The sequence below is a fragment of the Semicossyphus pulcher genome, unplaced genomic scaffold, assembly GCF_022749685.1.
Source record: "Semicossyphus pulcher isolate SPU_LCO1_2020_fin unplaced genomic scaffold, fSemPul1.0.p SCAF_4, whole genome shotgun sequence".
In the NCBI taxonomy this organism is placed as follows: Eukaryota; Metazoa; Chordata; class Actinopteri; order Labriformes; family Labridae; genus Semicossyphus; species Semicossyphus pulcher.
In genome coordinates, this window is record NW_027211715.1 from 25,033,979 (window position 1) to 25,047,568 (window position 13,590).

The 13,590-nt window shown below is 41.9% G+C and overlaps 1 protein-coding gene across 1 annotated transcript in view; it reads right to left on the minus strand.

The window, feature by feature from the left end:
- dennd1b (DENN/MADD domain containing 1B) overlaps positions 1 to 13,590 on the minus strand; it is a 120,724-nt gene that overhangs the window by 13,595 nt on the left and 93,539 nt on the right. Inside the window, exons 16-20 of the mRNA XM_069680173.1 lie at positions 7,059 to 7,149; positions 5,283 to 5,323; positions 3,036 to 3,071; positions 2,508 to 2,564; positions 904 to 993 (exon numbers count right to left, since the gene is read on the minus strand). Of these exons, the coding sequence (XP_069536274.1) occupies positions 904 to 993; positions 2,508 to 2,564; positions 3,036 to 3,071; positions 5,283 to 5,323; positions 7,059 to 7,149 (315 nt within the window). The remainder of the gene's footprint in view (positions 1 to 903; positions 994 to 2,507; positions 2,565 to 3,035; positions 3,072 to 5,282; positions 5,324 to 7,058; positions 7,150 to 13,590) is intronic.

Genomic DNA, 13,590 nt, shown 5'->3' on the forward strand with positions numbered 1-13,590 from the left:
TAATTGCCGTTCGTCTCCTCTCCCCGGCCGTCACACCTTCCACTGCGCTAAGACTTTCCAGCCTCATCACACACAGGAAACACAACGCTAATTAGAGACAGCACAACCTCTCCTAATCATGCTCGCACATGACTGTGACCGAAATGTCAGCGTGTGCATGCAGGCATGTTTTTTTGTTTTTCTTTTAGACAGAATTGAAAGTCCACTTTGTTTTTTTGTTTTGCAATGAGAGACGGCTCCAGCTGAGAGTGTAGATATGAGGAGGGAGATATAGGTAGTAACTCTGAGGCTGTGTTTACGCCTCAGATACTGTGAAGCACTTTTAATTAAACTTCCTACACCAAGAAATACACATGCACATTTTTATGTCGTATAGTTTTCAATCATTTTTAACTGCCTTACTATATGTATTGATGAATGTGTGTTTTGTGAGTGTGCATGCGCTTGCACATTGTATGCCAGCTCTGCACACAACAAAGAAAGAAAGAAAAAAATCCACTTATGGTGCACAAGCAAAATACTTCAGAGGAAATGCTGACCAGCAGATGAGTTGCTTCTACTGTCCGTGCTGCTCACAGAAAAATACTGAATGTACAACATGAGTGCGTTGAAAGAAAAAAAAAATGCTTATCATTACATTTGGCACCTTGACAAACTACTGTACTTCCAAGAGCTGTTGCAAGAGAGGGAAAGTAAAGGGGGGGGAAAGAGAGGGAGAGGGATGGAGATAAAAGAAAAAGAAGGATGTGTGGACGGAGAGAGGAAGAGAGAAAGAAATTAGAAGTAAAAATGGAGGAAAAGAGCAGAAAGTGGAAGAGTGAGTCCATGTCGGTCAAGAGAAAACTGAGCTCTGGTATGATTAACTAATTTACTGATGTGCATCTGTGTGTGTGTGTGTCATACCCGTCTCATCTTCTGCAGTCTCCTAGGAGACAGGCTCTTGGTGCTGGTTGGAGACCCTGCACAGACCATCACCCCGTCTTCTTCATCCTCCTGAGAGACAAGCCATGATTAATAATCGTACATGAGCTAAGCTAACAATTGTTACTCGACTGTGTGTTAGCTGTAGAATATTAGGGAATTTTATTCATATTAATATGACCACACAACATTATTTAAGTTAATTTGAAATAAAAGAATCAAAGATATTTCAAAGTGACATTTTTAAAAATATAAGGATCTGTCTGTTATATTCTGTAAATCCCATGAAATTACTAATTAATCAACACTAATAAGTATTGTGTATCTAAAGCATATCTATGTGTGCCTATCTCCAGCTTATCTATGTGTGCCTATCTCCAGCTTATCTATGTATGCCTATCTCCAGCTTATCTATGTGTGCCACAGACCCAATGTGCTGTTTAAAAAACACATAATTGAAATGCAAACTGTTGCATGAGGTGACATATTCCTTTATTACAATAAATAACAACACTGTATGTTACCTGAGTCAACACCACACACACTGAACAGTCGCTGTAAAAAAATCAGTCGTGAAACAAATCCGCAGCTGAAAATAGTCCCTCACAAACGCACTATTTTCTGGTGTTTGAGTGATGTTTGCTAAGAACTACAATGCCCAGCTGTTGTTTTACATCGCAGGGCCTTTCAAAACAGATTCATAATATATTGATAAATGTTTATTGATGACCTGCTTTTAAAGATTTATGTCTTAAGTAGGAATAAATGGGTTTGGATGTAAGAGACGGCGGCATGTGATAAAGTTGGAAAGCAGTGAGAGAAGAACTAAGGCATCATTAGTTTTGACACTAACAGATATATACAATATTTCCAGCCTTGTAGAGGTTACAGAAATTACATTCAACGTAGACACCTCTGATGAGTGTAATTTCAATATGTTTGTGCATTGATGTCCTTGAGTAGACATCTGTGGCCGGCAGCAACGTAAACGAGCTGCAGACTGAGAGTGATCCCGAGGAAGATGAATTAATTAATTTGTGTATTTGCGATTCATTTATAAACGCACATAAAATCTGTTTAACTTCAAAATCAAGTAGAAATCATCACCTCTGTCTGCCTCCTCTGTGTGTGCGTGCGTGCGTGTGTGTGCATGCACGCTGCGTCCTCCTCTTGTTCATCATCAGTGCCCTCTCTCCTCAGTTTCCCACTGACAGATCAAACTGCTATTGCCTTATCAAATCCATCAGGCTTATGGAAACATACACCTCGTTACATTAGCTTTGAGGAAATCACAGGCGCACTGATGAAATATGCAGACAATAAAAGAGAAAGAGGGGCCGGGGCTCGGATGACATGACAGGCCATAGCCAGAGGGGCGTTGGTTAAAAATGTACAGCCCTGAACAAAGCGCTAAGCAGGCTTCAGCAGTCATTAAAGGCCCCTGCGTCGGAATCGCACTCTCCATGAAAAGCAGCCTTCCTGTCTGTTTCTATGAGGGGGGCATGTGTCTATCTGTGCGCCTCAGAACAGAATCATGTGTGTGCGTGTGTGCGTGTCAGAGAGGTGTGAAGGTCCGTGCTGCTCACCCTCGCTTTCAGTCTGCCCTTAATGTCCCGGATGCCCCTCTTGGCATGACTCTTGGCCTAGGAGGAAAAACAGCACACACACATTCATGCACACACACACACACACCCACACCCACAGATTACTAATCAAAACATGTTGCATTAACATTCTGCTCTGGTTTCATGTAACATCAAGAAATGCTTTGATCCCCGTGGCAAAAACACGGAGACAAAAGGCTGGATGAGAGAGCCTCGCATACTAACAGGAGGCAATAACATGAAAGGGCACCCTGACCACCTATTGTACAGCACATAACGACACGGCACTGCTCATCAAACAGAGAGAAGACACCAACAATGCTCCTAATGCAATTTCAATTCAAAAGCAGACATCTTTCTGCTTAATTTGTTGTATATTTAAGCAGAAATTCTCCAATCTAAAATGTCATCTGCGGCCTCTTTCAGTGGATGATTAAAGTTACACATATTGAAGAAAGCAGAGCGCAAAGATGCTCTAATGTGACAGAGCAGGTCTGCAGAAGGGCGTACCTTTGTCACAGCTGTGTTGAAGAGCGCTCCTCCTCTCTGTAATACACAGGAAATTAATAGTCAGTCATTTGGAGGCATTAAGTGTGAGTTTCCACATATTCAGACAAATTATTCTTCTATGTTCAATATTCATTTATGCACACAGGTTGGGCTAAGCACAAATGTTAAAGACCAGCTCCAGTCATGTTTTAAGACATAAAAAATGCTCTGCTCGAAATAATAAATTGTGTCTGATGTGTTTTTTCTGCAAAATACTGATAAAACAAAACAGAACATACTGATACAGCGAATTGTCAGCAGTAGTTTTGGCTATAAGAACAGAATTGAGGCAATGGGGTTCCTTTTTAAGTTTTCATGTTAACTTTAGTAAAAACATTTTTTTATTAAAGAGCAGCTCCAGTCATGTTTAAAGACATAAAATGCTCTGCTTGAAATAATTAATTGTGTCTGATGTGTTTTTTTCTGCAAAATCTTAAATTACTGTGTAAAAATCCTCCCAAAGCATCTCCTCCTTCTCCCTCATTAAAAATTCCTGACTCTGCATAGTCCCCGCCCACTACGTACATTTCAAACCACCCCCTCCGTCGCGAAAACAAAACACGTCTCTGCCATCGTTTAGTGGCAACTTGTTGAAACGTAGCTAGCTCGAAATGTAGTAATTAGTAGCAGTAACGTTAACGTTAGTCAGTAGTAGTTTGCAAAAATTACGATGGCAGTTACAGCTGGCTCGAGCATCGCTGAAGTGGTTGCCATAGGTTACACATAATGATATCCATAGAGTCACCCCGTCCATTAACGGGATTGGCTCCTTAGCTTTGTGACGTCTCAAACCTGCCAATCTGAAAACGTGTTGTTCAGCCTGTCCTTGGTACACTGCAGTTTAAAAGCAGACAGGCCCAGCCATGGAGATGACTGCTTATGTTGTCCCTGATACGTCTTGTAGCACATGAAGAACACCACATGGAGATGTTTACAAGGTTAAACACTTGATTTTCACTGCAGGGGGTCTTTAACATTTATTTACTTTTACTGCATAAGGTGACGATTTTATAACTCAGAACAAGCTTTAATTCAAATCTAACAAAAACTGACAAATGAGGGAGTTTTGTCTAATCTAAAGGATAACAGGTTAACACAACACAGTGTCTGTATATGTGATTTTTTGCAGAGATTTATCATTATTTGAGGCACACTTCCTTATTAATATTGTCATAATTATTTCAAACGACTACACACGGGAGTTATTTTCAATGTCAAACACACCAACGCTCCTCTGCAGCTGTGAAAAGTACTGTAACACATCTTTAATGTAAAAGAGTGACACCATGCAGAGCATCATATCGCTGAGCCACGGTAAACCGCATGATTCACAGCATTCAGGAGGTTTTTATTTAGAAGCAGCCTAAAAGCGACGGTGGGGACTGCGCGTGATTGATTTGTACTTTGAGTTCTGCAGACTGACATTATGGCTCCAAATATCTCTCTGTGCCAGTCTTCTTCTTTTCTCTCTCCAAGTTGCTGCGTCTCAACTCTTTTTCCTCTGTTTGGTCTTTAGTGTGAGCACAAAGCGTCGGCTAAACGGCTAAACAGAGTAAATGGCAGACAGCGTTTCAGAAGTCGGCGCAGCGAGAGGAGGAGAGGGGCCGAGGTGAAGGCCCCTCTTATAGATCCCTGTCAGTCAGGAAATGTGAACTTTAACAAACCTTTGAAGAGCACTCTAGAGAACTAATTCAGCCTTAGCTGACGGCGTGGGGGGAGAGGGAGGGAGAGATGCTCAGTGAGAGAGAGAGGGAGAGAGGGAGACAGGGGGGGGCTGTGACAGAGATGAGAAGAGGGAGAGATAAAGAGAAATAGAAAAGGAGAGGAGGAGGAGAGAGACAGGAGATGAAGAAGGAGGGAGAGATCTATGTTCTTGGGTCGGTTCAGCGGAGTAACGCCCGTGTTTGCTGCCAGATCAACATGTCATGTCGGAGGACGTCTTGTCACGTCAAATCACTTCTGTCTCCCTCCCTGTCTGTCTCCACTGTCCTGCTGCACGCGCCGCTTCACACACCAAACCCGCGCTCGAGCCGGATCTGTACATTCAGACGGCCCCCCTTCATTCCAAAGGCAACAGCGGGACTTCAAACGCTGAGTCGTGTCAATCACGCTTTCAATTAAATACGACTCGGGAGTGAAATGAGTGAAACATAAAAAAAAGGCACAGATAAAAGCAGTTAGGTTTGACGCAGGACAGGAAGTGAATACCTTTACAGTGTGCATCCATTGCTGGTAGGACCTTGAATTACCTGAAGGGATGTATAAAACACAGGAAATATGAATTAATCATGTTGCACCCGATAGCATTGTATTAACATTGAAAAGCGAAGCTAACGATTGATATTAAAAAGCAGACAAACCATTTCTATACTGAACAGTTCAGGAGACATTGTAGTGGACTATTCTTTGCATTATTTGTGACCTTCTTTTGACATATAATCAATAATAATTGGGTAAAATATTTACTGAAGGAGGTAAATTTAGTTTAACAGAACAGAAAGGAGAGGAGACGTGTTTTCAGGTGGGATCCACGTACGATCGCAATTGAAGAGAGCAGAATTACAGATGACAGAGTGGGTTTGGGTCAGGGTCAGAATATAATATGATGAATATTTAGCCGCCACATCTGGACAGTATTTCTTTTTCTCTTGTCACATAAATAAATGAATCAAACCTGAAGTGCTGTGATCAAAATAATTTGTCTGAACAGTCCTGTGGGATTTCACAGTGTCTCCTCGTGTTATAACGCTTAATCCTGCCAACACGTTATCACTTCTTCTGTCGATCCTCTTTTCTCAAATTCAGTCCGATTTAAACCTTTGCATCAGCTCCAATAAACATTTATACAACAGTAACAGTGAAGATGCACGTCGCCTATGAAGAAAACAATTAACTGATTCATCACGAGAGGCTGTTTTTGTTTTGCAGAAGATTTTTGAATGGCTTAAAGTCACTTTAAGGGATAACTCTAAAGCATAGAGTTTTTATCAATAATAACCTAATTCTATGTTACCTAAGGACAGCACAGTTTATCAGTGTAACAGTCCTTAAAGGGCCTTATGCTGTGTTTGTGAGTATTTTTAAAAGAGCCTTCAACTGTGACTTAAACATAAACGAGATAAAGACCAGAAATGTTTTACAATAAATATGTTTTAAAACACGTACAAGAAAAATATTTTAGATCAGATTATTGTTGTTTTAGAATATTTTTTGTTCTTTATGTCAGTAAAACACATTTCATTTGGGCCTTTTCTTCAATTTTAACATAACTTTAAAGGGGGCATATTTTAGCCGTGCAATCAATGTTCTATTATTCTAACGTGTTTTTGAATCACGTTGGTGAAGTTTGTTTCATTTTAAAAATTGTACACATATTTTAATTTAATTATTTTCCGGAGCCTGTCCTTCCTCCTGAAACGAACAGGACGTTTTGCCATTCAGAGGTCAGACCTTAGCCACGATTGGCTGACAGTATTTGGAGTGATCGCGCAGCCCCTCCCCCACGCGTGCGAGCGGCCGCACTGCACTGTCACTCCAAAGCTGTAGAAAACATGGCCGCTCTAGGATCGGTTATTCTGCCTTATATGTACGAGCCAGTATCGGCAGGAGGTATTGAATGGTAAGTTGAAATCTTGACTACAAGCTAGTGCAAGAAGGCAGCCTGAGGTGAATGAGGGTGGAAGACGATTGGTCGATTTCAGCGAAAGCAAACCTGCAGCTGTTCTGAACGGCCCATTTTAGAGGCAACCTTTTTAAACATGTCACTCTGAAAAAATTATGCAGTTTTCACTTTTTCACAATAAACACCCAAAATATAAAACCCATGCAAAATATGAGAATATCCATTTAACAGATATGCCCCCTTCAAAGGTCTCCTACTGCTTTAACTTCTTACTCTGTACAATTACTTCGGCCTGTTGCATGAAATACGGCAAATACAAATAACGTGGCTAATTGATGGACAGGTCAGGCAGCACTACTTACTTCCACAGAAGCCCCCCTCTGTGATCTCTTCTTCAAACACGTCGGAGAAGCCGCGGCCTGCGTTCAATTTGGCCAGCCGTCCGTCGATGAACTGCAACCATAAATTACAACGCGCTTATTAAAGAATGGAGGGGGGGGGGGGGGGGGGGGGGGGGGGGGGTGATGTGGACACACTTAAACACACACATACAGATTCAAACACTTCACTGGCCACAGTGGGGTGTTATTAATCCTACCTGACAGGAACTACATCCTAAGATTAGGTGGGTTGCAGGTAATAGGGATTTGGTAATGTAGAGCAGGTGAGGGATTAGGGCAGCAGACTGCATGTTGCACACTGTCTGAGACATGAGGAAGTTTCATTTCCTCCCTTTGTAACATGGAGCGCATTAAAAACCCCATCTCATAAACATGGAGCTAATAGCCAAGACAGCTACACATTTCATGAGCACAGTCGCAGACACGCGTAAATATGTCACAACAACACACACGCACACACACACCTCAACATTTGTGATGAACACAATAAAAGCAGCAGTTCTTGAGACATTAAAGCATATCATGTTAGCTCATTATTAGCGATGCTTCCTCTTCTGAGCGGTTTACAGGCCAATTGTGTGACATACCATTGTATTGTACTCTTTTAGTAAGATAATAATACTCTATAAAATCTTTATAAATAACAAAACCCGAAGAAAATCTTATGTGAATGAAGATCTCTCAGTCACACACATGGTGCACTGTTTCCTATTAGCTAAATGTAACCACATTGACCCTCAAGTGGCTTTGAGTTTCCTGTCCCATCACTTAAAATATCAGCAATTCTCTGCATGGAAATAAAACTTTCCAGTGAAATATCTTGGCTGTAAAAAGCAATTTTTATGTGTTTTTAAAAATTTAATAAATTAAAAAATCTTAAATCCAACTTTTTCTTTCTCTTCTGACTTTATCTTTGTAAAGAAAAGCAGCTAACAATCAGTAAAAGTGTAAATTCTTAGTATGTATTCAGTATTTCCATGAGAAGCAAAAACAATGATCGCCCTAATTAATGATCAACACCTCCCACCTTTCAAGCTCTCTTTTGTATCTTTAAGAACAACACATGGTGCATTGTTCTCTTTAATACAAACTCTTGACAGCAACATATTGTTGGATAATTTCTCAGCCGTCGCGAAACCCACTCCCACCTCTGCAAGTGTGTCCAAACTGTAACAACAGCGCAGGTTGTTTTAGGGTGCGTGTCCTCGGGGACCGCCTGCTAACTAGCGACCGACACGGCCATCCGCTCCTCTGGTCAGAAGAGCTGGAAACTCATCATTAGATCATTTTAATGAGAGGTGAGACTGCAGGTTCCAACCACTGCTCCGCTACTTAGCTGGCCCAATTAGTGCACATAATCAACCCAAATCATCACCTAGCCAAAGCCTCCACTTACGCTCACCCTCCACCCCCCTGTCTCCCTCCACACACCCCGGCCACATTACCTGCCTCACTGTGGGCCTTAATTAGACATTACTCAACAATGGCCGACACTCTCACACACACGCAAACCAACACTTAAGAAACACTTGCTCTTGCAGGCATGACGCTAATGTGCATGTAGAAACACACCACACACGGGGTCATTCTCTTTGTGTAAAGACAGAGAGACTAAAGGTAGGTAATTAAAAAAAGTAGGAGGCTGAAAAATGTTTACCTCTTTCTGATTTGTCAATATTTTGTCAAAGCAAATATATAAAAAACTCAACCCAGACTACACATGTAATTAAAGTTAAGCCAGAACAAGCCGGACAGACTCAGGCACACTGAGTTCCACACTCGCTCCGTGTCTCCGTGTCCACATGTCATCTTGTTTCCTGTTGATCTTGTAGTTGCAGACAGAAGAGAGGGAGAGTTATTCCATCTGGCTACAAGCACATTGACTCACTCCCGGCTCGGTCACAGTGAGCTATATATATTTAAACTCTGCAGTTGTGGAGCCAGAAGTTTGGATTAGGGCTCCGCAGGGGTACAGAGAGCAGAAGGAAATGTAATGTGTTTAGAAACCTGGGTCTTATTTGTGGAATTTTAGCTCATAAACTGTTGATGCTTAAGATTATGGCGGAAATTACGTCACTCAAGAGTTAACGGTTCCTAAGGGGAAAGTTTTGAAGGATTTGGGTTTACAGCTTGCCATCATCGATGCTTGTAACTAGAGCGTGAAGTCAAAATATGGCAAAAAGGAGGGGGACCAGGAGAGCTGGCTAACACCATCACTCATTGATCGGCTCACCATGCAGGTCATTCAAACATGCTTCTTTTGCAGCCCTTACACATATTTTCCAATTAAAAGCTCAAAAATCACGACAGATTTACACATCCAGGTGACAAATGAAGAAAAAATTGATGACTACAGATACAACTTCAAAAATAAGTGAAAATCCAAAGAAAAAGAAACTTATTCGACGCTCAGATGAAGCAAACAGTCTGAAAAGGAAAGCGACCGTCAGCGAGCAAAATCAAGAGTTACAACCGGAGCCATTCGAGGACGTCACACATGCAACACTGTGTGGATATCTGGGAAGTGTGCTCCCGCAATTACCGTTTATCACCATAGGGGCCGCCAAAGAGAACGAAACTGAGATCTTCGAGATTACAACTTTAAGAGAGGGATAATGTTTAGTGAGCAGGCTATTACAGCAGAATGGAACCCCGCCATGATGAGCGGGATGAGAAGGGGTCTCGTCTCACCCTGAAGGAGTTTCTCCGCCATAACAACCTTACCGGACTTGTTTCGGCTGATTGATATGATTACAGTTAGTCCTCGGGATATTGTGTCCTTAGCAACGGTATTTGCAAGTATTTCACACAGCCGTGTAATAATCAAGGTTCGCAAGATGGTAGCAATCAGTGTTTTTCCCCAATGATATGCAGATTTGTGTAACACACTAGTATCAGAGGGGGAACTTAGTATCGGCTGTATGAGTAAGGAAAAACATTTATTGAAACATCCGTACTGCATCTTAAAACACTTTCTATCAGCTGAGACCTTTGGCCATAGAGATGACAGCTACTGTAGTCCATCCTTCTTATTAGTTCTATTACAGATCAGTTTTCTAGCCTTCTGTAGCTGCTGCTTCTATAATATGGATTCAAGTGGACAGAGAAACACGATCACATTTCACATTTGCAAGAACACACCTTTCCCCCCTTTCAGCAAACAGCTCAGCCCCCTGAATTCATACACCCAGAGAATGACGGATGGTTATTGATTGATGGGACGCACATTGTCTGCACAGGCTGCCGGCAGTAAATCATCAAAGCACAAGTCCCCCCCACAGACTCAATAAAACTGTGTATGGCTTTGTTTTGTCAATAAGAGGAAGAGACTTCATTGAATCAGTCTCTGCGAGCACAATACACACACACAGACAGAGTGTAGGAGCGGAGGACGGTTGATAGGAAGCAGGTTAATGTTGACAGGCTTCCCCCGCATTCTTTTGGCTTCTCCCACTTGTTCTGTTCTGAGCACAGGACGGGCAGCGAGGACGACGTCCGGGAACAGCACAGAAGTGTGTTACAAGGTGAAGCTGTGACATTTTAAGGAGGTCGGCTTAGAGTCTATATTTCACGGAGGCACAGGATAATAGGACTTTGTCTTTTACGCAAACTACTCAACAGCTCCAATATGTTTGTTTAGACCCATTCTTTTTAGTTCATGTTCCGTTCATTTTAGTATGCATATGCTCTTCTTTGACTTCATCGCCTGGATGTACGCACCTTGGTTTACTTTTCATTCTAAAGATAAAGTACCTCCCTGGGACGCATGGATAGTGAGCGTACCTAGCAACATCACTGGGTCTATGATATGATAAAAAAAAGCACTGATGACGGTCACTGGATCCACCCCGCGGTTGGCATCACATAACGGCGGTTACCGTCACAGCCCTACATGCTCGTTAGGTTCATTGGTGACTCTTTAATCGCCCATCAGGTGAGCGTTAAAGGTTGTCCGTCTCTGTGTGTGAGCCCTGTGATTGACTGGCGATCAGTACAGAGTGTAACCCCGCCTCTCGCCCAATGACAACTGGGATAGGCTCCAGCCCCCCCCCGCGACCCTGAACAGGATAAGCGGTATAGATAACGGATGGATGTTCTGATACAGATACCAGAAGCGGTATCGTCTTCAGATGCTAGCTAACGCACTGATCCGATACCATGATCTATAAGTCCCGAAAAATCAACTGGTTTCAGGTAAATTATCATGTGACAGAAACAACCAACAACAGGGTGGCACTAGCAGAGAGTATAATGTTAGTTTATCAGGTGTTATTGTCCAAATGAACGTTTGGAAAAGAAACTTCTGCAATACTAAACTTCAATAGTGAAACTGGAAGTTATTGATGGCCTTTAATATCTTGTGGCAGCACACAATACACTCTCTGTCCAGCGAGGCCTTTGAGCTCCCAGCGTATTAATAATGTTTCCTGAATTTGCATCAACAACTCGAAGCCGTTTCCCCCATAAAAACCTGAAGAAGTTGTGGCAGATCAAGAGGCAGAGAAAAGCTGCTTTACAAGGAATGAAAACAGAATCACATGTAGAAAAGAAAAAGCAATTTCCTGCTGAGAAGGTGACACCTCAAACTCAGGTAACACCTCCACATTAGGCGTGTGTGCTTCACCATGTGTGTAATGTGTGTTGTTGTGGTCCACCAATTGCAATAATGTGGTTTGAGTTTGGCTCAAGGTTGACCTGGTACCGTCGATGTATACGTGACAATGACAAATGTGACCCTTCGGTCATTGTGTGGAAGTGAACAAATTATTTATTTAATTGACTATATTGCATTAGACGTGTTGTTTCAGTCTAGCCTTCCACTAATGACCTGTTGCTTTGTAATTGAGCAACTCAACCTGTTTGTTTACAGTATGTGAGCTTAAAAAGGGCTGCTACTGTGTGACGCCCTGTGACTCCCCTCTGACGTCGACCCCATTGGGAAATGAAGCACAAACTGATTACTCTAGCTGGGGAATAGGTTTGAAAACAAACAAACAAGCTTAAAACATTTTAAAAAGCAGGCTCCTGTAAAGGGATTAATCCCTTCTCCAAGAGTAATATTTAATGTTTATTTGTACAGGGACAAGTATGAAGCAATGCCACACACTACAGCATTTATAACCTTTACAATGCCTGTCCCTAGATGGGCCTTTAAAATACACAAAATCAACAACAAATACACAAGAGACAGTACAAAGACAACAGAAAACATATAACAATACAGGATACAAGTTCCAGTTTGAGCTCTGCAGGTACAGCATTCCACATACTGATTCCCTGAGCAGAAAAAGCGCTTTGTCCAAGTGATAATTCACAAAAGGGCACCTTACAATCTCCATTAGACGCTGCATGTGTGACAGAGCCTGATACTGTCAGTGGAACCACAAGGTCTCTGAGGGGCCTGATGATTTTAGCATGTATGGATGAGTTTAAGATTAGCTAATTCAATTAAACGATCAAAACTTATAGGAGCAATTCCTCCCTGGAAAATGCCACTATCAGTCAAAGCTGTTCTCTGACACGATAGAAGCAATAATATTTGAAATTGGTGTCATATCTGTGGAGAAAGTTGTTCAAACAGCTCGTGGTTTCGCCCATTCTACATTCCTACAACACCCAGCATGCATTGCGCCCCGTTCTCTGAAAGGAACGGCCCAGCGAGAGACGCTGGAGTGAAATACTACATTTCACTGCAGGCAGCGGCTCTGAGCGGTACAGAATCTGAAATATGACGAGAATATAAAGGTGGATCGTCTAAAAAATCTTCAGGTCTGCAGTCTACATTTCAAACCTGACGATTTTGAACGAGACATGACATCGGAGGCGGGCGTCCTACATTGAGGAAGTGTAGTTTAGCAAACTCCCAGACGACATAAAACGCGTCATCTGGTGGAGGTTTTCCAGGGCCCATTGGAGAAGCGGATAGCATCTTCCAAAGGCACAAAGCGACACTGCATTGTTTTCCTACCATAATGGCATGATAGCGCTGAGGTTGAAAATAGGCGAACTGGCCCTTTAACATTTTTTACAACATCACAGTGAGGTGATCTTATTGGCTTCCTGTCTAAAATCTTTATTGCTCTATTATATATCATCATCAGAGGCTGATGCTGCTTGTGAGCAGGAGGTCACACAATAACAATATGTTCATCATAGAGTGCATAAAGCTATTAGCAGCATGAAATGGTAGACAGTCTCTTATAAGCCTTGATGTGTGTAAGTTTTCACATGCTTATCAATAATACCAGCAGCGCAACATATGTGGGCTTTAATCTATTTTATGTGAATGGAAGAGTATAGCAGCCAGATTGTATTACTCATTATATTTGCTAAATATGTTTTTTAATTAGCGGGATACTTATAATACAGCAGGCCTATAAATAACGTCCTGATAATTAAGACAATACATTCGATTAAAGGTGCATAAAAGGCTGAAAACATAATAACAGTTGGTGTTAAAGCAATCAATAAAAGACAAGCAGCAGAAGCACTG